Here is a 25,258-nt window from a genome sequence, read left to right as displayed (position 1 = left end):
CCACCTCTTCTGTCCCCAGTTCCCCTCTCGAGCAGAGGGCGTGTAGACACTTCACCCGCATCTACTCTTGGCAGTGCTCTGCAAGCCCCTTTCCCTGGGTCAGGCAGGTGACTGGGGGAGGCTGTGAGATAGCAAAGGGACACCACATCCTGCTTCAAAAGCTCCACAAGCCGCTCGTTGGCAGCACAGCCACTTCCCTTCAATTTACACACGGTTTTAAAAACAGTTTAAAGCCTTAAAATCAAGGGGTGGTGGGAGAGAGACACGACACTTTGTCTGTACTGCATAATTAGCTTAATGAGTTTGCCAAAGCCACTGCCAAAAGCTGCCCAGGGATAATCCATTCTTTCACGCAACAAAACAAAAGCTCTTACTTAGCTAGTTTGGGTTGGGTTGTTTCCCCCCCTCCACCCCCCTCTCTATTTATAATTTAAAAAAAAAAAAGAAAGGAGGGGGGGAAGACCACAGAAAAAAATATTATTATTATTAGTGCCTCAGCAGATGGTGCTTCTGGCAGCACTTGCTTAAATATTTATTTCTGTGTGGGTTTCCTCCCCCCTTGTAATTGGGCTGGGTTTGGTTTTTTTTCCTTCTTTCACATCATCGTTACAGGGTAATGAGTCTGTAAACACTCTCTAAGCATGCTGACTTCTTTATTTATTATTTTTATTATTATTTATTTGTCTTGGGTTTTCTTTCTAACTCTTGCCAGATCAAGACTAGTTCTTTCTGGCCGAAAAAAAACCCCAAAACCCCAAACCACGAACTGGTTAAAGTAAGGGAAGGTGGAGGGAGGGGGCTGCTCATGTGAAAATGAATCCGTGTCTGTGTGAACGATATGGGAGTTAGGATCTGCATCTCAGTGTGATAAAATGGGCTTGTTTCAGGTGTGTGTGTGCCTGCCTGGGTGGAAATTGTGGAGGGGTGTCGATGTACCGTGGAGGACGCGCATGTAAATGTGCGCGTGTGTCTGCGTGTCAGTAAGTGTGTGGTGTGTAAGCTTTCCTGTTAGGAAAAAGCTAAACAGATGCTGTGCTTTAAAAATTAATAGCTTTGAACTGTTTCAAGTGTCAGAAGAAACACAGGATAAATATAACCCTTTAGGAGCCTAACCTTACAGACTTGGAAGAGCAGAATCTCCCCTTTGTGCTGGGTTTGCCACTTCCCTCCTTCCCCGAGCACATGGTTTGGTAGAGCGCTTGCCTCTCCCCTGCTGAGCTGTGGGCACCACACACACCTTTCTGCAGCACGCGGAAGGGAGGGTAGGAAGCAGTTTGAAGTGTTTGAGTACTTATTTAGCTGTTGCTTTTCAAGCTGAGCCTGTGAGTTACTCCTGCTAAGATGCTTCAAGTAACTCATCCTGTATGCTCAGATCTGTCTGGCCCTTCTCTTACTGCATTTGACTTCTCTGGTCACTTTGCATAATCACTTTGGATGCTGTTTTGGACTGCTTTACTTCAAATGTGTTTATTTGCCAGCAAGGTCTTTGTCTTCCTCTTCTCTCTGCCTGGCCTGCACTCCACAGTTCTCGGGCTCTGCACAGCTCTTTGCTCTCTCATCAGTGGAGCAGGGAGGAAGCTTTCCACATAGCAGTTTATTTCCTTTAAAGCTGCTGCTGTTGCTGACATAAAGCCCTGGACTAGCAGGACCAGTTGGTTTGATCTGCTGCTGAGCTGCATGTACCTGGTTAATGGCATGGTGACTCAGGCTGCTGCCTGTGCCCTGTACCTGCCTTGCAGTTACCTGGGTGCTGAGCAGGAATTGCTTCCTCTGCTTTCAGTCCCACACCTTTGTTTGTGCAGCCAGCTTTGCTGTTTGCCTTGTGGTTTATTTCTTCTTTGCTGCTGAGGTTTGTTCCAGTTTCTCAATCACCTGTTCTGACGTGATCCTGATTTCCTGCAGTATTTCTTCTCCTTCCCCAGGGAAAGGCATGTCTGCTCCTGGCATCTGTCCCTGTCTCCTTTTGTGAATGCTGAGGCAAAGAAGTCATTTAATTTTTTAGCAATGTCTATCTTTTCTGTCAATTAAGTCCCCTTTCCATCTCCTAGAGGCCCTGCTGTCTCCACAGTTGACCTCCTCTTCCTTACTGTGCTTCAGAAATACCTTCTTTAGCACAGCTTTTCATACCGAATTTTCCTGTGCTGTAGCTTAGCATTACCTTGCCTTATGATGATCCTTAGTTTTCCCTGCTCCTGCTCCATTCCTTCATTGCTTCAGGCCACACTCACTCCTCTCCTTTTTCTCTTTTACCCACTGCCCTTCCTTCTTTCTTTCCCATGCCCTTTATCATGTGCACTCCTGCTGTGTTTAGCACTAAGTGACGTGAGGAACCTTTGAGGAACCTTTGAGCAGATGGTACTTTATCTTTGAATGTTTCCCCTCTGAGTCCTCTTCTCTCCACTGCTTTTCTCTTTCAAGCTCTTCAGCTCTTCCAGGGTCCTCTAGAATATACATCAGAGAGTTCATTGTACTGATTAGCCTGTTACTGGATCGTCCCCTTTTGCTAATTACTGATGTGGCTATCAGTCAATACATTATATGCTGGCTCTGTCTGTCGTTATTAACTGGCATTTCTGCCTTTTTTCCTGCCCTGTATTTTGGGAGTTTCCACATCTGCTGTGTGGAGTGCTCAGTGGTGGCTTGCAGAAACGGATGAGGTGTGTGTTGTTGGCTCATGCTTCTTGTGTCCTACTTTTAACTGCCTCAGAGGCAGCCTGAAAACTCTGTTCTTTTGCCTTGCACTGGTTTTGGTTGTGAGCAAATACTTTCCATGTGGAAAATATTGATTAGCTGTTGTGGATGGGAGAAGTTGTGCACAGAAGGTGTAGATGGTCTGCTTGAAACACCTCATTCTGTTCCTGTTGATCCATCTCACCCATCTTTCCACTCATCTGCCCATCTGTTGCAAGTTCCTGTATCATCTTTCCATGACCAGCTCCAGGCTGTGTGGTTTACCACTGAATCCAGTGGTTTGCAACCTTCACTCTAGTGTGACACCAGAGTGTGATCAGACAGGTTAAAGACAGAACTCCTACAAACAGCTGAAAGCCTGAGCTTTTCTGAGTTGCTACTTGTTGGGTATATACCTGAAATTCAGAATCCATCTTTGAGCAGTGTTTGTCTCCTTCTGGCATGGGAAATATCTGGGAACTGACTGGTGTGGTTTCTAAGCTCACTCATGAGAATTTTACATACTTACTTGGAGGAACTCTCCTTTCTTACTCTTCCCCAAGTAAGCAACTTAGATAATGGAGATGAATTCCAAAGGGAAAGACAGACTGATTATGAATGGACAGGATCTGAATGATCCTGCTCAAAAAACACCTTTAAATAGTGATAAATAAGAAAAGGAGGGCAGGAGGGTGACCACCTCTGGAGTGGGTAAAGGAAATGGGATTTAGGTCCATAAATGAGTGAGATAAAAGCAGAACTTACTTCATTTGTACCTGGTTTATGGACACTACTGCCAGGACACTGTTTCATTGTGTCTTTTTTCTTCTCTCTGTCCCTGTTTGCAGGTTCTCTGGCAGCCAGCACTGTGGACACATACACTGTGCATACCAGTACAGAGAACATTACCATTGCCTTGACCCAGAGTGTAACTACCAGGTAAAGAATGGTAAAAGTTGTCAGCACAGCTACCTGAACATGAAGAGGGACAGCCCGGGGGAGAATGTCTCCTCTTGTGCTTCTCTCCCCCGTGCACTCACTTGCCTCTTCACTGTTGTGCTCTCAAAGAGGGCAAGGTCTATTTTGAACTTTCTAAAACCCTGGTTTGCTCCCATTTAACTCAGTCTAACACCCTTTAACCAAACCCAGCCCACCATAACCAAGAGCAGAATATAGATCAGCTCGAGTCAGTGGGAACTACTCCAGATTTGCATCAATGAAACCGAGGGAACAAATTCTGCTGTGCTACAAATTGTGCCTGAAAGTAGGGAATGCTGATCTGTTCGTCTGTCTCTTTCCCTCCTGCTGCCCGAGTGACATTGTGGCAGCGGTATCTACGACAAAACACCCAATAAGAGCAGCAGCAGCCCGGGATTTGTGGGGGAAGCTGGGGGCAGGAGCAGTGGGATGCTGTCATTGCTGGGAGAAGTGCCAGGGGAGCAACGTCAAGCCGGCAGGCCACGTGCTGTGTTTGTTTACCCTCTTCCAGGTCTGGGAGTTGGGCTCTGCCATGCCTGTGGTCAGGCTGCTGTCTCTGAGGGGGAATCCCAGAGGCTGCCTCCACTGTGCGACAGACACAACTCCAGCCCTACCCCAGTAGACTTTGGGTCTCAAAGGAACGAGTCTGACCATAGCAGAGGAAATTGATTTGGATCTGCTGAGCTTGACTGTGGGTTTCTAGTGATGAAAGGAGAGTTTCTCTGGGATGCATGTAGTGGTCCTTCTAGCCCAGCATTTGGTAGTCAAGATGAGTCTGTCCCAACTGTGCCACGGATATCTCTGCACCAGAGAGAAACACAAAAGATGGAAAGACAGAAAAACCTATTATTATGATTGGCCTCATGATTATTTCCTAAGGAGTCTGGAAGCTGCTTGCAAAGGAGCTGTCTGGTCTCACAGGGAATAAGGATTTAGGCTGCTTTTTAAAATGCAAATTATTTTATGGCTGAGATATATTTTAGACTAAGTAAGGCTCTGTAATAAGTGGGCACAAATTAACAATGATTGGCAATAGCAATCCTGTATGCACGCCCTGGGAAATCATACCTCCAGCCTCCAAGGGATTCCTGCTGAAATCCATATCCACCCATTCCTGTGCCAGTGCCAATGAGATTGATCAGGATTGATACTATAGGAGGGAAGAGTGGAAGTGATAATCATTGGTTTCCTGTGAGGGAGACTAGAAAAGTTGTTAAACATTAGAATCCAGGCCTTTTCAATTACTCCTCAAAATAAATGGATATTGATTTCTTTTAAAAAAATCAGATTTACTTTCCCACCTTCTCTGTTAAATATTGATGTCTGTGGGAAAGAGAAATGAAAAGCTTCATTTTAAAGGCACTTAGCCTGCTCTGACAGAGGGGTACCCCTTTATTACTTCAGGTAGAGGATGAAGAGAATGTTCTGGTCGTGCAGATTTAGCTGAGCCCCATTTTCCTAATGAAGCCATTCTACCTCGTAGGGGAGGCAGAAGACTTACAATGGGAAGGCACTATAAAAAGGCAGAGAGTTTTTTCCCAGTTTCTAGTCTGGCATGAATGTGGCAGCCAGTGCCTTGCTAACCACCACAGTGAGTGATTTGGAAGCTTGAATTACTTGCTTGTAGGCTGTTCAGTTCACTGGTTTGCTTTCTAACTATAGCAGTTCTTGAGATAGTAGCAGCTAAAATTGTGAGAAGAGTTGCCATCTTAAAGCTGCAGGGAGCACAGTCTGGACATCCCCCCAGTGCCATGGGGGGATTTCGAGTCCCTGTACTTTCCCTTTAATAGGAAGACAGACACAGACGATTCCTCTTCAGCCTGGCTCTCTTGGGGTCATTACTGCTGAGCTTTAAACCCCTGATGCCACGAGTCTGTTAACAACAATGAAACCCACCTTGCCCCTAGGTTTACTTGCCCCCTGCCGTCAGGGGTGTCTGACTGTCTGCCTGTCTGTCCCTGCAGAGGTTCACTAGCAAGCAGGACGTGATCCGGCACTACAACATGCACAAGAAGCGGGACAATTCCCTGCAGCACGGCTTCATGCGCTTCAGCCCCCTGGATGACTGCAGCGTCTACTACCACGGCTGCCACCTCAACGGGAAGAGCACACACTACCACTGCATGCAGGTACTGCACACACCAGGCGAACCAAGGGCTGTTGGCTGAGCCCTGTCCCTTTTGGGGTGGACCAAAGGCATTCTTGTGCCCGGGCAAGCCACTGCTGTCTGTTAGAGAGCAAGGGGCTGTTCTGAGGCAGAGGGGAGACATTCATGCCCTTTCTTGCTCACTTCCAATTCAGGCACCTCTGTGCCCTGTCTTTACAGCACCTGCCCTGCCAAGTGTAGGGAAGGACAAAGGGAAGCACCTTTCTCTGTTGTAGAAGCCCTGTGCATGCAGTCAGGCAAAGCAGGTGTCAACGTTTTGTCCAGTCTTGGACTCACTTCACAGAATCACAGAAGCATTCATGTTGGCAAAGTCCCTCAGAATCACCAAGTCCAACCAGTAACCCTACTCTGCAAGGTTCACCCTAAACTGTATCCCCAAGCACCATATCCAAACGACTTTTAAACACATCCAGGGTTGGTGAAACTAATTACTTGTTGTTCAAACAAGTCCTGTTCTCTGAGTTTCAGGGACCTTCTTGCAGGTGCCGCTGTGCTACCTCTGCTCAAACCTGATCTGTCACTCCCTTGAAAGCAGACTTTTCTGTGACACATCTGCCCTTTAACACTGTGTTAGTTCCCTCCGTTACCAGTTTCTTAAGTAATTAAACTTTAATGTCTCATACTGAGACTTCAGACCCCTGGTTCTCCATCTTCTTCGCCAGTACTGGTCTGTGGTGTGGGCTGAAAGCTTTGTTTCAAGAGCCAGCCAGGCTTCAACTGCAACGTCACACAGATGTAACTGTGACACCCTTACTGGTTTCAGACATGGACATGCCAGATTGTTTGGGTCTTACCCTGATAATTCTTCAGATGAGAGGGTTTGATGTGTACTTGTTTCATTAGAGCTGTGGCCTGAACCATTGCCACAAGAACGTGCTGCAGTTACACGCCAAAAAGTCAGGCAAGCCTTGGTGACAGCTTTGCAAGCTGAGTTCTCAGCTCCCTGCCTTATCCCAACAGTTTAAGACCCCAGTTAAAGTCACAAGGCCTTAATCACATGCTTAAATGCTTTGCTGGGATAGACTGCAGCATATGTTTAGCTTGAAGTCAGGTAAGCTTTCTGAAGTCAATGGGGCTTAAGCACATACTTAAACGTTAGGCATGCACTCAAGTACTGTCCTGAGTAAGGGCTGGTTTGAGCATGTGCCTACAGCGTTTGATAAATGGGGAACTTCATGTGACTCTCTCTTGAGGACATTTTCTGTTAGTCTCCATAATATCAATAGTTCACTTTCTTTAATTGACCAGGATGGGGATTGGTTAATTTATTTTCTCAGAGTAGGAGAGGTTGTTTCACAGCTTTAAGTCGTTGGAGTTTGAGCAGAGACCCTCCTTTACACAACTATATATGGATAATTCCATCCTGTGCCCACTGTCTTCCAGTAAAACAATGCCCATGTAAGCAGTGTCTTGCAGGAAAGGTGCCTGAATATAAACTCCCAATTAAAGGGAATACTGCTTAAATGGCACAATTTGTGCCATCCATCTCAGGGCCTTTTTTTTTTCTGTATGTCCATAATTGGTGTGGATAAAATTCAGTTAGTTGTTTATATAAACTGACTTTTTTTAGGCTTTACCACCAAGAGCCACATTGCAAATTATTCCTAAGGAGGTTTTTGTTTAATTCTTTTCTTTAATGCCGTGCAGGGTCTGTCTTTTTTCAAGGTGTCAGTGCAGAGGGAGAGAGGCTCTTTTATATTGGAAATAGCTGGAGATCCTTTTCTTTTTTTTTTTCTGAGTACTTGTCATGGGTTTTGTTACTGCCTGTTTGAATCAACCTGGGCTGAGCTAAGAGGTGGTGTTTTCGTTCTCTTCACTTCTGAGATGGTGCAGGCATTGGCACACGCTGTGCTAGAGAAGAAAAGGGAAAAGAAGTCCTCCCCCAGCAGGGCTGAGGACGTTTTCAGATTCCAGTGTTTTTTTACTCAATATGGCAAAGTTGCCTGCTTTACCAGGAGGAAGGCAGGTTTGCAGCATTCCCTCCTCTTCCTCCTCCTCCTCACGCCATTCCCGATTGCTGCAGGAGTTCAGAACTATTGCATTGGTCATCCTGAACAGGGGTAGGGGAAGCCACTGGTTTGCTAATATCAGCTGAGCACAGGGTTTGTGCTTTGCTAGAATGAAACCTGTATATTACAAGCTCAAAAGATTTGCCTCATGTTGCACCACTCTGCCTTACCTCCTAGGACTAGAGAGGTAAATAACTCATTCCCACTCGATTCTGTGTTCCCCAGATAGCTGAAAGTCCTGCTCCATTCCGTGTGGCTCCAAGATAACAAAAAGTAATGGCCTCTGTCAGTGGTCTTCTCTCCTTAAGAGCAGGAGCCCTGCTTGCTGCCTCCCTCAGCAGACCTGACTATCTGTAGCTGGTCTTCTATTCCTTGCTTCTTCCCCTTTGTTTTCTTACTGTTCCATGCCCGGTGAGTTTTTGTTGCTATGTTTGTTTGGGGTTTTATTCACCACTGCTCTATCAGTCCTGGGATTGGGAATTGAAGTGATGACTTAATACTCCTAGGAGAAGTGCACAAATGGAACTACTAAATGTACATGTGCTGCTCACGTGCTTATTATGTCTGGTAGTAATGGGAGGCTGTTGAAATGCTGTGCTGATGACTCTCTGTTTTGGCCTGGGCTAGGTGGGTTGTAACAAGGTCTATACAAGCACCTCTGATGTGATGACCCATGAGAACTTTCACAAGAAGAACACACAGCTCATCAATGACGGGTTCCAGCGGTTCCGTGCCACGGAGGACTGTGGCACTGTGGAATGCCAGTTCTATGGGCAGAAAACCACTCACTTTCACTGCAGGTGAGACAGCAGGGGAGGGAAGGAATCTTGCCTTGGAGCTGTGTGCTCTGCTGCCTTCTACTAAATCATGAGTTCTAGAGGGACTTGTTTTTCCTTGCTGTGACCTTTCTGCTCTTGAGGGAATCTGTGCTCCAGGGCAGATGTGGTTTCCAGGATCTTGCCCACTCTTAGGGCAGGAGTGTGATCTGTGATGGTCTGAGGAAAGCTTACCCACTAGAAAATATATCCTAGAGTCATCTGGGAAAGGGATCAGTGTGCTGCTCCTCAGAGTTCAACTGAAGCAGGCCAATAATGTGCTACTAACGGTGCCTCCACGCTAGAGTTGTCTCCAGACCAGCAGTCAGTCAGCTCATCCCTTTTGGGGCAGACTCTGCTTTCTGTACCCAGATGCTCTTCTAGTGATTTCTCAAGTTCTCAGTGAGAGCAGGGAAGGACAAATTGTACCTTAGTCTCCTTTAGCTGCTGCTTTGGTTGGAACTTCTAGTGGTGGGTGCTTGCATCCCCATGTCGTTGTGGCTGTTCCTCAGAGTGGAGTGAGCCTCCCAGCTCCCTCCCATGGCAGCATTTTTGCTTGCTTTGGCGTCACAGGTTAACCTGCACAAAGCTCCTTAGCCCCTTTGCAGCCGGAGCCACTGTCCCAGTCCTTATCCCAGAGGGAGGCAGGTGACAGCAGTTGGGGTGTGCTCCTAGCCCACACAGCCAACCTCCTTCTCCTCCTCAATGCCCTTGCAGGCGACCTGGGTGTGCATTCACCTTCAAGAACAAGTGTGACATTGAGAAGCACAAGAGCTACCACATCAAAGATGATGCCTATGCCAAGGATGGCTTCAAGAAATTCTACAAGTATGAGGAATGCAAGTATGAGGGCTGTGTGTACAGCAAGGCCACCAACCACTTCCACTGCATAAGGGCAGGCTGTGGTTTCACCTTCACCTCCACCAGCCAGATGACCTCCCATAAACGCAAGCATGAGCGCCGGCACATCCGGAGCTCAGCGGTGCTGGGCCTGCCTGCCTCTCTTCTCGGGTCCAAGGATAATGAGCAAGAGGAGTCCAGCAATGATGACCTCATTGACTTCTCTGCTATGAGCTCGAAGAACTCCAGCCTGAGTGCCTCCCCCACCAGTCAGCAGTCTTCCGTTTCTCTCATAGTCCCAGCTGCACCCTCCTCTGCTGCTGAGCTTGCTTCCTCGCAGGCCAGCAAGTCTGCCAACAGCATGACACCAGCCACCAAGATCTCTGGCCTGCTCTCCCAGGCTCTTCCCAGCAATATTCCCTTGGCCCTGGCACTCTCCAACTCAACACTTCCTGGAACAGCTGGATCCTTCTTCCCCATCATCCCCAGTAGGGTCTCTACACCACTTCCTGCCAGCTCAGCTAATCTGATGAGTGCTGGTTCTTCTGGCACCAATCCAACATCATCTGCTCCTACGGATTCTGCATCCCAGGCCATTTCAGGATCTGGCGAGCCAGCAGCTACTTCTTCTCCAGCTCCAGCAGCATCTATCATGGAAAGAATCTCTGCTAGCAAAGGATTAATCTCTCCTATGATGGCCAGGCTGGCAGCAGCTGCACTCAAGCCCTCTGTGGCACTTGAAGCAGGTGAGTTACCCTCCTTAGTTGCTCTGGTGTTAGGAGGACGGGCAGTGCCTGATGACTTGGAGAGGAGTGAATGAGAAGCCACTCAGTTGTCCACTGGGAGTGGGGAAGAGATAGTAAAGGAACATAAATGGGAGAACAGATTTGGTTGTGTTCAGTTAACTCTTGAAGAGGGCTGTCCTGGCACAGTTCCTGCAGAGCCTGGCTATAACCACATGGCCAGAACAGCGGCAGGAGATGCAGCTTTGCCCACAGGTGGAGCAGGCTCTTGCAGATCTGAAGGCAGAGTGTTGCCATGTGATGCTGGCTGAAAAGAGAGGCACTGCGTTAAAAATGGAAGTAAAGCCAAAGCTTGGCCAGCACTTGCAGGCCACTCCTGCAGACTGTATCAAGTTCTAGCTGGGCCTACTGGTGTCAGTCCTGTACCTCACTACCACTTGTTTTCCTGATCTGTTCTCCAGCTCAGTTGTCTCAGTGTGAGTTTGGAGATGATGCTGGTACAGACCACAATCTGTACCCTTCTCCTGGTCAGTTCTTGCAAAATGTGCTTTTGTGTCCTTGCAGCACCCTGAGCTGTGAGGGACAGTGGCAGCAAGAAAAGGGTAAAAGATGAAACTCTTCCTCTGCTGCCACCTAGACCTGGGGCAGGTCATTGCCTGTCACCATCCCTGCCAACAGGGTCATGGAGGTCCTTTAAGAGCACAGGGCACCTCCACAATCTCCTGAATATGATCAGCTCATGATGGGCAATGTGGGGTTGTGGAGGCAGGAGGCTCTGCCTGGCAACACCCTGTGATACTGGGCTGCCCCACAGCCTCCCTTCTCAGGGCATGGGAGGACCAGAGCAGGCAGGCTGCTCTTCCCTTCTATCCAAGAGCAACTGAGGGAGCAGGACGAAGTGATCTGATTAAAGAGGGAGGAGAACTTTCCCATACTTCAAAAATGATTATTTGAACAATTGTTTCCTAAAGCAGAGAAAGGTCACTGAGGGAACTATTTTCCTTTATTTTTTAATAAAATGCCACTTGCTGTCTGAGCAGCAGCTCGCCCTCAGCTGTACTGCCCGAGGGCAAATTAATATTTCAGTCACTGGGGGATTGTGGAAAAAAGCTCTGCAGACGTGTTCCTGTCAGCAACTTTTTTTCCCTCTCTTTTTCTTTGCTCTTCATCCCAATTTCCTTCCCCCCTCCCCCCCACCCCGGCTTTAATTTCTTCTTCTTTCCTCCCCTTTTCCTTTTGTTCTTTCCCATTAATTTCAATTTTTCTTTCATGGGCTCAGCACTAAACCTCCTCTCTCAAAACCAGAATTCTTCTTCCCCCTTTCTGCGGGGACAAGGTGATGGCAAGAGGTCGCAGTTCGAACCGATCCCATTGGCTGTCACCTTCGATAGCCCCGGCAGGGCAGATGCTCCTGCTGGGCAGGCGCAGTGACGGGGCCATCGCTGTCGCTACGGCAACGCTGGGATGGGGGACGAGCAAGGGGGCTTGACTAGCAGTCGAAAGCTGCCACATTGCCTCAGCATTAACAGAGTCTTTAATAAACGCTTAAGAGGCAGCCCCACAAATTAGTTATGACAGTTTGTGCAGAGAATCAGGTCTCCCCCACGCTCCTTCCGCCCTTCTCCTTTAAAGGGCCCACAGCCTGGACAACTTTGACATAATTTTGCAATAATTATCACTTGAAGAATTTCCACGCTGGAGTGGACGTCAGAACCCATCATGTCAGCCTGGCAATAAACGCTGACCAGCAATCCCAGCACTGCCCTCCCCCCATGCTGTTTCTGTGCTTTTCCCTCTCTGCCCTGCTGCTGCTGCCTTCGCTCACTTATTTGCCGCTGTAACCTTGGCTTAGACCTAGGCCTTGCATTTCATTTGGGTGTCTTTCTCTAGCAGGGAGCGGACAACCAGCAGCTCCCGGACGGTTCAATCCAGTTCAGGTGAAGCAGGAGCCTGGGGAGGCCATGGGAGCATCATCCACCACCAGCCAGGACTCCTTGCAGGAGCACAGCTTGGACCTGAGTGTCAAGGAACACGGGTGAGAAAAGTTCCTAGGCAGCCACATGTAGCTCTTCTAGCATCAGGTCTGAGAAGTTTGTTCCAGTAACATGAAAGGATGCAATGTGTTGATGAAAGGCAGTCTGGTACAGGCTGAGTTGAGCACCCCCAGACACTCCACAAGTGTATGTTCTCCAGATGTTTTTTGGGCTCACAAGCATCTACTGATTCTTTGGCAAGAGCCTCAACTCTTGTGCTCGCCTGCTGAAAAACGGGCCACTGGCAAAGCTTGTTCTTTCACTTATCCCTGCTGTTGGCATCGAGAGCTGTTCGAAGGCACCTGAGACACAGCAGGAGCATTTGCACTGGTGTCAGAGTCTAAACAGGAACTTTCCAGAGGAAATGGACACACAAAACAACTGGGTGTCAGGTGCACTCTGGTCTGGGTCTGGCATGTGCTCACCTACAGTTACAGTGATGAATCTTTGCACCTACTTCAAAGCATGTCCTACTTCTCTAGCATCTCTACTGAGATCAGGAGTGTTGGGGGATTGTCCTGTGTGGCAAAACTGCAGAGGAACTGATGCTGGGGATAAACGAGCCTGCTCCAGTTTGACCTTTGTATGCATTTCTTTCCATACTTCATTTAAACAAGCCTCAGTTTGGGACCCCAGCTCTGGTAGTCAGCTACAGCTGCTGAAGCATATGAAATGCAAAAGTTGCCTTTCAGCTGGCTTAGCTGTGGCCATGGGGATCGTTGCTGCTGCTTCTCTGCTGCCCAGGTGGCCTCTGCCCTGGCAGTAAGTCTTCTGTCAGCATCCCCTGGGCTCATGGCTTACCTCTGAAAGTTCTAAGGGATGGAGGAGTAGAGCATGGGGTGGGCTGTGAGTCAGCTAATAAACAGGTGTGGTAGTGTGGGCTGTTCAGTAGCTGAGGGAACCAAAATCTGCAGGCTTGGGCCCCTCTTTCTTTTCATCTTGGCTATCACAAGCAAACGAGTTTGGCCTGCCCAGGGGAGGGTGGGCATCATTCTCCTCCTCCAGATGCAGCAGGTGAGGAGTGAGGCAGCTTGAAGGGAGAAGGATTAATCTCGGTGCTCACGGTCCCTGTGCACATCTTAACTAAACCCTGTTGGTTTGTGTGTTCCAGTAATGAATCAAATGGCCACACAGTCTCAGCAAATTCATCTCTTTTATCCTCGCTTATGAATAAGGTAAGAGCCATCCATCAAACGCCTTTCATTCCCCCCACCAAGAGAAATTAAAGCTGGGATGGCGAGGGGGGGGGCAGAGATGTGTTTGTTTTTTAATGTTTTGCCTCTAATAAGATGAGTTTGTACCATTTAAATTTTGAGACCATTTTTCATCAGGGATAATTTCAGAGCCACTGCTTACGAATTAATTTAATGAACTGGCTGAAGAAATATATTGCAGCCTCTGACACCTTTTTTTTCCCCATCCTTCCCAGACAGAGGAGGGCTCCAAAACATTTTTTTTTCCTTTCTTTTTTTTCCTTCCACTTTTATTACCAGAACCTGGCAACTTCTCTCTTGCTCTCTTTTCACAGTTGCACATTTTGTTTATTTACTTAAAACTGGTTTCTTTCACTGGGGGAAGGGAGGGAGAATAATTTGTGTTTATGAAATAGAATATTTGTTTTTATGAAAGAGAAGAAAAAAAATAGAAGTTTTGAGCTCAAATCATCAATTTCTGTCTCTCTGGTGTGTGTAATGGTGTCCAACAGAGCCTCCTTTACCATGTTCTAGAATATTTATTTTAGATAATGCACAGTTTCTTTTTCCTTCCTTTTTTCCTTAAATTATACATCATCTCAAATATATATTTGCCTTTCACATGATAAATTTTACTGTACCAAGATTAATTTTGCTGTTGTGTACAGCTGCAGTAGAGATCAGGGCAGCCTTTGAGCCACACTTCACTGTTCTGCTGTCTGATAAGGTTTTCAGGCATAACTGTTGCCATCCCCTTGGCTTTGGGCGTTACATGCACTAGAGCCATACAACCCTCAAGAGAGGGCAAAGCAATCTCCTTTCTGTCTTGTTTCATGACTCCCTTTTTTCTCTCTGTGCTGTTTAATTTCTGCATTCATCCTAATCTCACTTGTCTCCTCCACTGGCTCTCTGTTACACTGCATTTTTGATGTTTGCTTTTCAAATTCAAGAAGGAATTTATTTGTTCCTGTATGTTGTCCCTTAAGTGATTCCAAATACTCAGAAATTCTGGTTAGTGAGTCTGCTGTCTGGGGTCCTGAGTCATGGTGAAGGCCCCAGCTCAGCAAAATTCAATAGATACTACTCTTGAAAATCTTCAGAATGAAATTTAAACATAAGGTTAGAAATAAACAGTTGTTTGTATCCAGCCCTGCATAAGATTCCTTGTGTGATACAGAATAAGTGTAGCACAGGTACAAAATAGTTCTTCAGGTTTGTTCATTTAATGAAGGAATGGATTAGCTGATGACATAAACCAGCAAAGGCTGCTTTGAAGAAGCCTGTAAAGACTGAGGAGCACAGAATCAAGCTCAGCATGCTCAGGAACATGTCCTGCTTCCTTCTTTCTCTTGCTGCACACAATTTCTGTTCCTGGAGGACCCCTTCATTATTTGCCTAGGAAAAAGAACCCGTTACAGAAGTGGAATGCCCAGCAAACACCAGTGGAAAAAGCCCTGAATGTCTGACTCCAGCCATAAACTGTTGCAGTCTCCACATAGCAGCAGGGGCTTTACCTTCAGGGGGCATTAAGAAAGCCTCAAATAGCCAGGGTTCCTGTAGCGTGCTGCAGTTTGTTTAGGGGGCTGTCAAGCTTAATTAACTGATATTTATAAAGGGCTTTGAGATCCTGGAGTGGGTGGGGTTTATAATGCAAGCATTGGGCCCAATCCTGCAGTTTATTTGTGCTGAGAAATGTGCTGTCGTTACGGAGGTAACGGAGAGCACAGCAGTGCAAGGAAGGCTCTAATCGTGCATTTCTAAGCACTCTTCAGTAACTTTTCTCTGTCCTGCATGTCACACACAGGGACCTCTAAACCTCCTCTCTGTAGAATCTGTTTGAAGTGTTTCACACAGTGCAGATTGTGAGTGCAAGTCCTGCTTTGTGCAGGATATGACCATTTAGCACATACACCATTTCTGTATGGAAGTTAGCAAGAACCTTCCAGGAAGTTAAGTGGAGCCAAAGTTTTTCCCTAGTTGAGCGAGATGGCCCCACTCCCACCCCCAACATCCCTGACAGTCCCTTTAAAGAAGGAGACATCTTTGTGGCTGGGATATTCCAAATGAACTGGAGCACAACTGTTCCACCACTAGGTCTGCACTGAGAGACCATCATTCTGTGGGAGCTGTATGGGGCTATCGATGGGTAAGCCTGCACACCTTTTCCATCCTTGGGTAGGGTCAGTCCTTCTTCATCTGTAGCTCCAAGTATAAAACAGATGTGGTGCTTCACTACTTTACACAAGGGCCATGAATATGAGCTGGACACCCAAGTATTTTGTGGTAGCTGGGTGGAGGATGCAGAGGAGTGAGCTGTTACTAAGTTCTACTGATGCAGTTGGGAGCAATCCATGCAGACTTCTTGTCTTCTCTTACCCTTTGAAGACATAGTTTCCACGGGATAGTCCTGGGGGTACCCAGCTTGGCAGCGTCCACAGCTGTGTGCTGGGCTTGATGCAGTGTCTGTGTTCTTGTTCCAGATGTCCAAGACCAGTGCCAGCCTTGGCAACCTGCTGAACATTAAGACAGAAGGAGATGGCAGCCAGGCTGGGTCTGGAGAACCAACACAGTACTTGGGCAAGGCAGTGAAGGCGCTTGTCCAGGAGAAGCTTTCTGAGCCATGGAAGATGTACCTGCGCCGGTAAGGAGAGCGTGGAACTGGGAGTAGAGGAAAGGGAAAATGTCTGCATTTAAGTGTGACTGAGCTGCAAAGGAAGTCATCTCTTGAATGTAAAGGCCTAATTCTGTGATGTGCTGGCCACCTCCTGGAGTGCCTTTAGTCCTCAGTCCTGACTAGCTGTAGCAGCTGTTATGTCCTGTAAGAAATAACCAGTCCACCCAGAAGTAATTTGCAAAGGGATTTTGAGAAGCAGTGATGAGCACAGCTCTTCACATGGTACTGTTAGCTTAGATTTCATCTTGGGCTCCTCTCTGTGACTCCAGTCTGCAGGTCCAGGGGGTACTCCCTTGCTCTTAGCACTGAACTTCAGCTGGACCATATTCAGTGATTAATGCATGGATCACAGGAGCCTTAAGGTGCTTGCTGTGGCATATCCTCTGACCACAGGAGTAGGCCACTGGAACAAGGAATAAAAGGGGTATGGGAACTGAGATGGTTTCTGCTGGGTTTGCTGTAGACAAGAAGGCTCAAAAGGAAAACGGAACAGATACAAAACTCACCCACGCACAGGCACATACATGCCCAGGCAGACACATGCTTGGAGCATACACAGATACACCCAGGCAGACACACAGGGGTTTGTGCTCTGACACAGATGGTTGCCTGCAAATGCCTGTGGACACTTTGTAAATCACAGACTTTAATGGAGAAGACTACAAAGTCTCCTGGTCCATCTGCCCCTGGCCATTGTGAGATCCTGCCCTGCAGTCCATTTGCATTTTGTGCAGCCTAGTTGTAATTATGCCAAGCAGTGTGGCTATTTTATTGTCTCTGGCAGCATTTTCTACCACCTAATAACGTTTCACTGTCATGTTTTGGTTTTTTTTGTGGTGTGCTGCTTGAATTTCCCTTTTCATAATTTTGTTGCAGTTCTCCTGGTTATATCCCCTTGAACCACAGCAGATAATTCCTCTCTGCAATTGGAGCTCATCCCCTTCAGATAGTCACAGACTTTCAGCATACCATTTAACTGAGCTTATTTACTTCCTTTAATCTGACTTTGTGAATTAGTCCCTTCAGCCTGCTGATCATGTTGCTGCTGTTCTTGCTGCTCCCAGGGTGGGTGCAGAATTGGGCACAGCAGCAGTGACAACCTTTCTGCCCCTGTATGTGCAGGTCACAATTGTGCTGCCTTGTTTGCATCCCTGCTGCACAGTGTGTGTGCATCATTGCCATCCAGTGTTACACAGGAGTGCTTTTAATGGTGCTCTGTGTAAAAAATCCCCCCCACGCCCCCCAGCTGTATTAGCTCTAGCATTCCAAATACAACTCTTGTATTCAGAACCTTCTCTCTTGTCTTGCATGGCCTCTGTTATTTTTCTCCTCTTGCACTGGTGTTGCCAACTCCTCCCATTTAGTATCTTCTGTGAATTTCATTAACAGGCTGTTTACTCCTTCTCCTAGATTACTAATGAAGATGTTAAATAAGCTCAGACCTAGCCAAAGTCATCCTTGCGGCGTTCACGAGATACCTCCTCCCAGCTCAATATGTTGCTGGTTGTCATTAGTCTCTGTTTACAGACCTTCAGCCAGTTTTCAGTCCATGAGGTAGCATTGACACCCAGGCCAACTGGAATTAATTCTAAGCATATACGAGCCTGTATCAAAATGCTTTACTCAAACCCAAATATATTGCATCCCTTCATCCACTAATTTTGTAATTCTATCAAAAAAGGCAATTAAATTTGTCTGGCAAGATTTATTCTTTGTAATCCTGATGCTGTTTATTGCTTGTGGTTCCTTTATCCTCTAGATGTTTAATGATTTTCTCCTCCCTCTTAATATTTGTTCCATTACTTTACTGGAAGCAGAAGTTAAGTCTAGAGGTATGATAATTGCCAAAGATCACTTCTCTTTTTTTTTATTCCCTGAAAGAATCAATCCCTAAATTTTATTTTTCCCCCAGCCCATTTCCTAGTACCTCTCTCTTTCTGTGGCTTAACAAAATAGCAAGTAGTCATGTCATCAGTTGGTGAGCTAAGCTAATTCCCACTGCACTTCAGGCCATACATCATCCAGTCTGGCTGATTTGTGCATATTTACATTCTCCTATCAGTCCCTTTATCTGCTCTTCTAGAAGGTCTTAATTTTATCCCTAATTGTCTGCTTTGTCTTTAGTTTTCCTGTCCAAAGCAGATTTTATAAGGCAGCCATTTTTGACTCCTCAGCTCCCATTTTTATGGCACCTCTTGTCCCTGACAAAGCCACCTCTAGCTTGCAGCACCTCAGTTCCTTATCTCCTACCACACCTTTGCTTTCCCTCATCTTCTCCCCTTAACTGACAGCATACATTCTGTAGCCACTGACCTTCCTTCTCCTGCACAGGTTTTTTTCTTTCTCTTTGCCCTCAGATTGTTATGAGGTCCCTCCTGGGAGTGCACAGGCTGCTGTTTGTTTCTTGCTTTCCTGCTCATCAGAGCAGTTGTAGTTTGTTGTATCTTAATTATGCAAGATTCCCCTGTTAAGTTTCAGATCCTTCCTGCCAGCATTTTTCACTTGATTTCCAGATTCCCTCCGATTCTGGGGTTTCCTGAAATCACCTATGTTTATGCTAGGCTGATTAACTGCAGTGGGTGAGCAGGGGAACCACATTTGCTTGGTTTTGCCCTGCTGACCATTTTCTCCAAGATGACAGGAAGCATGTCTTAGAGGATGGCTTTTGCTCGGGGTTTTGCGTTGCAGCATTGTTCCTTCTGTGCTGCAGGGATTGTGCTCTTCGCTATTTCAGCACACCAGGCTATGATGGCACCTAGGCAGTGCTTCATCTCTCCCATCAATGTGATACCCTCTTGTGTCAAGACAGGGGTGGGTGGATTCTGGCTCTAGATTCTCTTTAACTTCTGATCTTTCTTCCTTTTTGCTGCTCCCAGGAAAATGAAAAAGAAAAAAGACCTGCAGTGTTTCAGCAGAGTCCTCTTGCTCTGGGTTGCCTTTTACTTACTAACCTTGGAGCATGCCTCAGATCCATGGGTTTTGTACAAGAACACTAAGGATTTTCAGCTTTTGTTTTAGAGTGATTCCATATTTTGCTCCCACGAAAAGTGATTGGGATTTTCCTGGTCTCCCAAGAAACTTTTTTGGTCTCTCTTGGAGAGCAATGAGGTCCTTGTTTAGCTCTATATGACAGGCGCTAATCAAACAACAAAGCCAGCACTGCTGCCATGCAGAGCTTGTGCAGCAGGGACAGTGATGTTAGAGTAGGGTTGAAACCCAAAATAAATTATGGTTGTTCTACACCACTTTTCTCCTGGGGCCTTCTGTAAGATGCCTTCTTGTCTGCTTTGGCCAGGTTTGGCACCAAGGATTTCTGCGACGCGCAGTGTGACTTCCTCCACAAGGTGCATTTCCACTGCGTGGTGGAGGAATGTGGAGCCCTTTTCAGCACCCTGGATGGAGCTATCAAACATGCCAAGTAAGTGGGAGAGCCTTGGGAAACCTTGACAAAACTCCCCAACAGGCACACTGCAGACAGATAGAGACCTTACTGAGTAACTGCTGGAGAGCAGGAATGTGGGCAGTCCCAAGGGCAGCAGTTTGGGCATCCACTGCCTCCTGGGGAAATGTGCTCAGCTGAATCTTTGCAGAACACTCTGTCCTCTCTAATTTCACTCCACAAGAAATGCGTTCGGCTCGTGAAGAAGTGTTGGCAAGACTGAGAGCTGGACATTTGTGTTTTTTCCATAGCCTAGGTGACAGTGTGTTCAAGGAGACCTGTATTTCTCACAGCACACAAATGCACTATACAGAGAAATAAGAAAATATGAGAGGGAGAGGGTCCTGTAAACCCAAGCACTGTCCCTGGATACAGGCTCTTCGTGGAGCAGACAGCTCCTCATCTCTGCAGTGCAGAAAGCATTTTATTGTTGCCTTGTCATGACAAATCTCTGTTAACAAGTTTTCCCTGGCCATTAGTTTATAAGGTTTGGTTTAACAGGTTCACATCACGTGGATAAGGATCTTGAAATGAAGCAGTCAAACTGTCCAGCCCAGCAGCAGCCTCTCTGGCACATTCTTATATTGTGAACCCTTTGTCATTCACATGGGTTTGGAAAGCTGCAGACAGCCCAGGGTTTGGTGGCCAAGACTGCAGATTACCTAATCTGTTCTGTGCATGTCAGAACTCCAGAGGACTATTGCTTGGACAATGAATTTAAGATACTCTCCCACTGCACCAGTGAGGGGACTAGCAAAGGAAGGGTGGGACATTGGAAATCTCTCCTCTTGACAATTTCTCCACAACATTAGCTACAGTTCAAACCCATACCAAGTTCCTTTGAAAGGCAACGGAAGATTTGCCTGCGTGTAGAAGGAATGAGGCCTTCAGCAGCTGGCCACGAGACTGATTCTGAAGACATTTAAAGGGAAGGAGATGGTGCAAAGTTTAAGGCAGAAAGCTCTGTTAGCAGAGTTGGTCTCTGCCACTGGATAGCTCATGTGGTTCATTACAACAAATCACTGACTTCTCATGACAGCCATGGGAAGCTGCCCTCATAAAGATATCGATCTTGCTGACTGCAGTGATTTTGGCTTCCCAGGTTTCAGCATGGTTTTGCACCTTTGTCTTCACTCCTAATGAATTCCCTTCTCTTCACAGTCTAGGAGGCCCCTAAGTCTTTCCCCAAAGTTTGCAGACCCCTTTTTAGAATTGAAACGTAGTTAATTTGTTTGCAGGCTCCTGCCTCCTTGATGATGTTTGCTCAAGTTATGTGCAGAGGCCAAGAGTTCATGTCTGAATTACTCTTTTTGCAGTTTTCACTTCCGAACCGAGGGTGGAACTGTGAAAAGTAACTCAGAGTCTCCCTTCTCAACTGCTACTGAGAATAAGGCTTCCCTGGCCCCTTTGTCACCGTCTGCTACTTCTGTCACCATGGCAAGTGCTCCTGTCCTTGATGTGCCCACTCCAAGTCCAGCTACTGTGCCCTCTGCCCCCACACTGCTAGCTTGGAAGCAGCTGGCTTCAACTATACCCCAGATGCCTCAGATCCCAGCATCAGTGCCTAACCTGGCAACTTCACCCCTGGCAACGACTTCCTTGGAGAATGCCAAGCCTCAGGTCAAACCCGGATTTCTCCAGTTCCAGGAGAAGTAAGTTGGAGATGCTGCTTCCTTCCTTCTGTTCTTTCCAGGTTAGGCGTTGCAGCTTAGTTGCTCTGGCTGGTGGAGTATCAGTTTCTGGGTTGTGTGTTGACAGTAGTTTGTCTGCTCTCGAAGATCTGCATTAATTCTGCTTCACCTATCTCAGGAGGTTATCACTGGGTGCAGTGCTTGGGATCCAAGATGTTAATGTTCAGTTCCTCCCATCTGACTCTCTGCAGTCAGAAATCCATGGAATGGGTGGGAGAAGTAAGGTAGCGAAGCCGTTGAGCTGGTTCAATAGGCCACTGCTGATTCTGCCTAAAGAGGGGAAGCCCTGGCACCCTGCAGTGTGCACGCCCAAGAGTTTCCTTTCAGTTACACAAAGCTGAGGTGCAAGGAACTATTTGAATCCATTGAGGTACGTACAGGCAGAGAGGGAGAAACAGCATCTGTGCAGACCTTGAGAGAGCTCTAAGTTGGAAGTGTGGCCCTCCAAGACTACAGACCCCACCGTGCACTGCTGTGTTTCCCTACTCTGAAGCAAGGAAGTGCACTAGCTTCTTGGGATTGCAGCAGTGTTGCCAGCATCAGCTTTCTGAAGAGGAAGATGCTGTGGGAAGTCTGTAGGCCACATTTGGAGCAGAGGCTTCAGCAGGGCTCCCCTTGAATTAAATTTTGGTGAAGAAGCAAATGTGTGAAATGAGCAAAGGTGGTGATTGGGTTTTGGATGTGTTCCAGTGATCCCTGCCTGGCAACAGACTGCAAGTATGCCAACAAATTCCACTTCCACTGTCTCTTTGGGAACTGCAAGTATGTGTGCAAAACCTCTGGCAAAGCAGAATCCCACTGCCTGGACCACATCAACCCCAACAATAACCTGGTGAACGTGCGAGACCAGTTTGCTTACTACTCACTGCAGTGTCTCTGTCCAAACCAGGTAAGGGCAAGGTGACAGCAGTGCTTAGGCTGGAGTGGGGAGAGTGAGGGAAGAATGAGCTAGAGCAAGCAGACTGCTCAACAGGAAATGAGCCTGAGGGTTTCATTCCTGGTCTAACTTCTGAACCATGGAAGGGTCTTAATGACCTGGTGTTTGGTTGCCATCAAATTGAAAAATCACACCACCTGGATATTCCTTTGACTTAGGTGAAGTGGACAAGACAGCCAGAATGATCTGAGAGACATGAGATGAAATAAAGTAAAAAAATCTGTGATGGAAAGCCTGGGTTGGGTCTGGCATGTTTCAACACAGAACAGTGTAGTACAGAACACAGCACAGCACTACAAAATACATGACAGTGTGTGGCAGATAACATGGGTGAGATCTGGAGTATCAGTTCAGGCCTCTCCCTCATGTCTCAGAGGGACAGGATTAGTAGCAGGCATTTGGTTTAGACATGCTTAAAGCACCCTGCCTGTTTGCTCCTCTCTAGCACTGTGAATTCAGGATGCGAGGCCATTACCACTGTCTTCGTCCTGGCTGCTACTTTGTGACTAACATCACCACCAAGCTGCCCTGGCACGTGAAGAAGCATGAGAAGGCAGAGAGAAGGGCAGCCAATGGCTTCAAGTATTTTACCAAGAGAGAGGAGTGTGGCAGACTAGGTGAGTTTTCTTCTCTATCCCTCTTTCTCATGTGGCCTGTCCTGTGTCCAGGCTAAGAATGGCTGAGTTATGCTTAAGATGTATTTGTTCATTAAATCACTGAACAAGAAACAGAACAAAGCAGAAGGCAGCTCCTGAGCACAGCCAAGGAGACCCAAATGAAATGAACAGAAACTGTAATGTAGAAGATTGCTTTTGGATGGATGGACAGATGAGTAGATAGGCAGCTAGATAAAAACAAACATAGGGGCCATGCCTTCTTCTGAGAGATGCCTTGTGTAGAAATCTGCCTGTATCAAGGAAGTGGCTGCTGCCTTTGCCTGGTTCCAGACAGCTTCCATGAAGCTGGTGAGGGGCCTGGAGCACAGCCCTGTGAGGAGCTGGGGGTGTGCAGCCTGCAGAAGAGGAGGCTCAGGGCAGAGCTCATTGCTGTCTGCAACTACCTGAAGGGAGGCTGTAGCCAGGTGGGAATTGGTCTCTTCTCCCAGGCACCCAGCAACAAAATGAGAGGGGACAGCCTCAAGCTGTGCCAGGGCAGGTTCAGGCTGGATGTTAGGAGGAAGTTGTTGGCAGAGAGAGTGATTGGCATTGGAATGGGCTGCCCAGGAAGGTGGTGGAATCGCCGTCCCTGGAGGTGTTGAGAAAAAGGCGAGGTGTTGAGAAAAAGGCTGATGGGGCACTTAGTGACATGGTCTGGTTGATTGGATAGGGCTGGGTGATAGTTTGGGCTGGATGAGCTTGGAGGACTCTTCAAACTTGGTTGATTCTATGATCCTGAGTGACTCAGTTTTTAGCCATTGCCATTGCAGCATAAGCGGACACATAACCAGACAGAGGTAAGGAAAAGAGCATTCAGTAAAGTGCTCTCTTCTCCACAGTCGTCTGCACAGCCCCTGGTGAGCAGCAGGGACTGCAGGGCTGTCTTTGTGCCAGCCTCCCACCAGAGCACTCCAAGGGACTCGCCTGGGAGGGGGCACTGCCTCGGGCTGTGTCTTGCCCACTTGCCAAAGCCATTAGCAACACTGCAGCAGTTATTAAATCTCAGTGCCTCTGGTGTAAAGCTGGTAAAACAAATGCACAACAACAGAAAGTGCAGCACTACCCAGGGAGGTAACTAGAGCTGAAATCCAGGGGTCTGAACTGGGCAGAATCCTTAAAGATAGCTCCAGCAGAGCTCTATCCTGAACTGCCTGGGGTTCATTTTTTAACCCTTCTAGTCCTGTTTTGGCTTAACAGTGCCACAGACCCAGTCTTTCCTAGCACTCCTGATGGGAACAAAGACTGAAACAAACCAGGACTCAGCCTACCACTTCAGGATGCTGTCCTCACATTGCAGGGAGGCAGCCACAATAACCAGAACCAAGCTATTTTTATTTTCAGCTTTGAATACATCAAGAATTTATACCCACATGTAGCTTGTTTGTGGTAACCAGGGCAATGAGTGGCAACACACCACGGCCAGTACTTACCTGGGTCGCATTCACCCACGGCAGCAGATTCAGCAGTTGCTGTTATTTACTCAACTTGAGGTGTTTCAGGCGATAGCAAGGGCTAGACAAAGCAGGACAGTGATATATGACACCCAGCCTACACGGATGCCCTAGCAACAGGCGAGCCTTCACCTGCCCTTTGCTGATACTGTTTCAGTCCCGCCAGCACTGTTTGTTCTCCATCCCAAAGAACAGCACAACGTGATGGGGAGGGCAGATGAGGTGGGGCTGTGGGGGAGTGCAATACCTAAACAAATATCAACTTGGCAGGCACATAAAACGCTATCTGAGAGCTAAAGATGGGCTGGGCGATTCGGGAGCTCTTTGGCAGCGAGGCCTCTGCAGGCTGTGCCTGTGTCAGCAGTGTGTGTTTGTGGGAGCGCTGGGGTCCCTGCATCCTGCATCAGGTACATGTGCCTAGAGCATACACGTGTATGTGTGGCAGGTGCAGAAAGCACAGGCCTGCTTGAAGGGCTCTGAATGCTGCTGAACACACATCACAGGGGTTTTATGTCTTTGTGCATCTCTGTATTTATTACAGACACACACAGAGGTGGGAGGAGGGAGGTGAGATAGGCAGATACCTAAGTAGCGGTGGATGGCTGTAGATCAATGAGTAAAGCTGAGCCTGTCTGTACCTCTTTGTATACAAGGGTGTGGCCAGGGGGTGGTGATGAACATGCAGAACCTGATTATTGATACAGCTGTGTTTTAACTGTAAGAAGCCAGTTTTTAATCAGGTATAGAAGGCAGCTGTCAACAATTGTCTGTTAATGAGGTACAGGAGCTCCCAGCATGCAGGCCACTATCCATGAGGAGCAAAATGTGTCAAGTGCTGTATGCCAGAACCCATATAAATTGCTGCCTCTATTACATAACGAATGTGGAGTGGCACTAAACACTTCCTGGCTCATTTCTGTCTGACCAGAGAGCATACACTGTCCAGAGTTAGAGCTTTTCAG

At 47.3% G+C, this 25,258-nt stretch overlaps 1 protein-coding gene across 3 annotated transcripts in view; it reads left to right on the top strand.

The window, feature by feature from the left end:
* CASZ1 (castor zinc finger 1) overlaps positions 1 to 25,258 on the top strand; it is a 65,761-nt gene that overhangs the window by 31,550 nt on the left and 8,953 nt on the right. For 2 of the 3 annotated variants that reach the window (XM_064172335.1, XM_064172333.1), the window contains 11 exons: positions 3,519 to 3,609; positions 5,613 to 5,777; positions 8,452 to 8,624; positions 9,357 to 10,225; positions 12,113 to 12,257; positions 13,367 to 13,430; positions 15,929 to 16,089; positions 19,418 to 19,540; positions 20,878 to 21,213; positions 21,943 to 22,141; positions 22,635 to 22,806. In XM_064172335.1, coding sequence (XP_064028405.1) covers positions 3,519 to 3,609; positions 5,613 to 5,777; positions 8,452 to 8,624; positions 9,357 to 10,225; positions 12,113 to 12,257; positions 13,367 to 13,430; positions 15,929 to 16,089; positions 19,418 to 19,540; positions 20,878 to 21,213; positions 21,943 to 22,141; positions 22,635 to 22,806 — 2,498 coding nt within the window. The remainder of the gene's footprint in view (positions 1 to 3,518; positions 3,610 to 5,612; positions 5,778 to 8,451; positions 8,625 to 9,356; positions 10,226 to 12,112; positions 12,258 to 13,366; positions 13,431 to 15,928; positions 16,090 to 19,417; positions 19,541 to 20,877; positions 21,214 to 21,942; positions 22,142 to 22,634; positions 22,807 to 25,258) is intronic. The other variant, XM_064172334.1, reaches the window with a different exon arrangement.

Source organism: Pogoniulus pusillus, chromosome 36, assembly GCF_015220805.1.
Source record: "Pogoniulus pusillus isolate bPogPus1 chromosome 36, bPogPus1.pri, whole genome shotgun sequence".
Taxonomy (NCBI): Eukaryota; Metazoa; Chordata; class Aves; order Piciformes; family Lybiidae; genus Pogoniulus; species Pogoniulus pusillus.
This window is presented reverse-complemented; position numbering and strand designations above follow the sequence as displayed.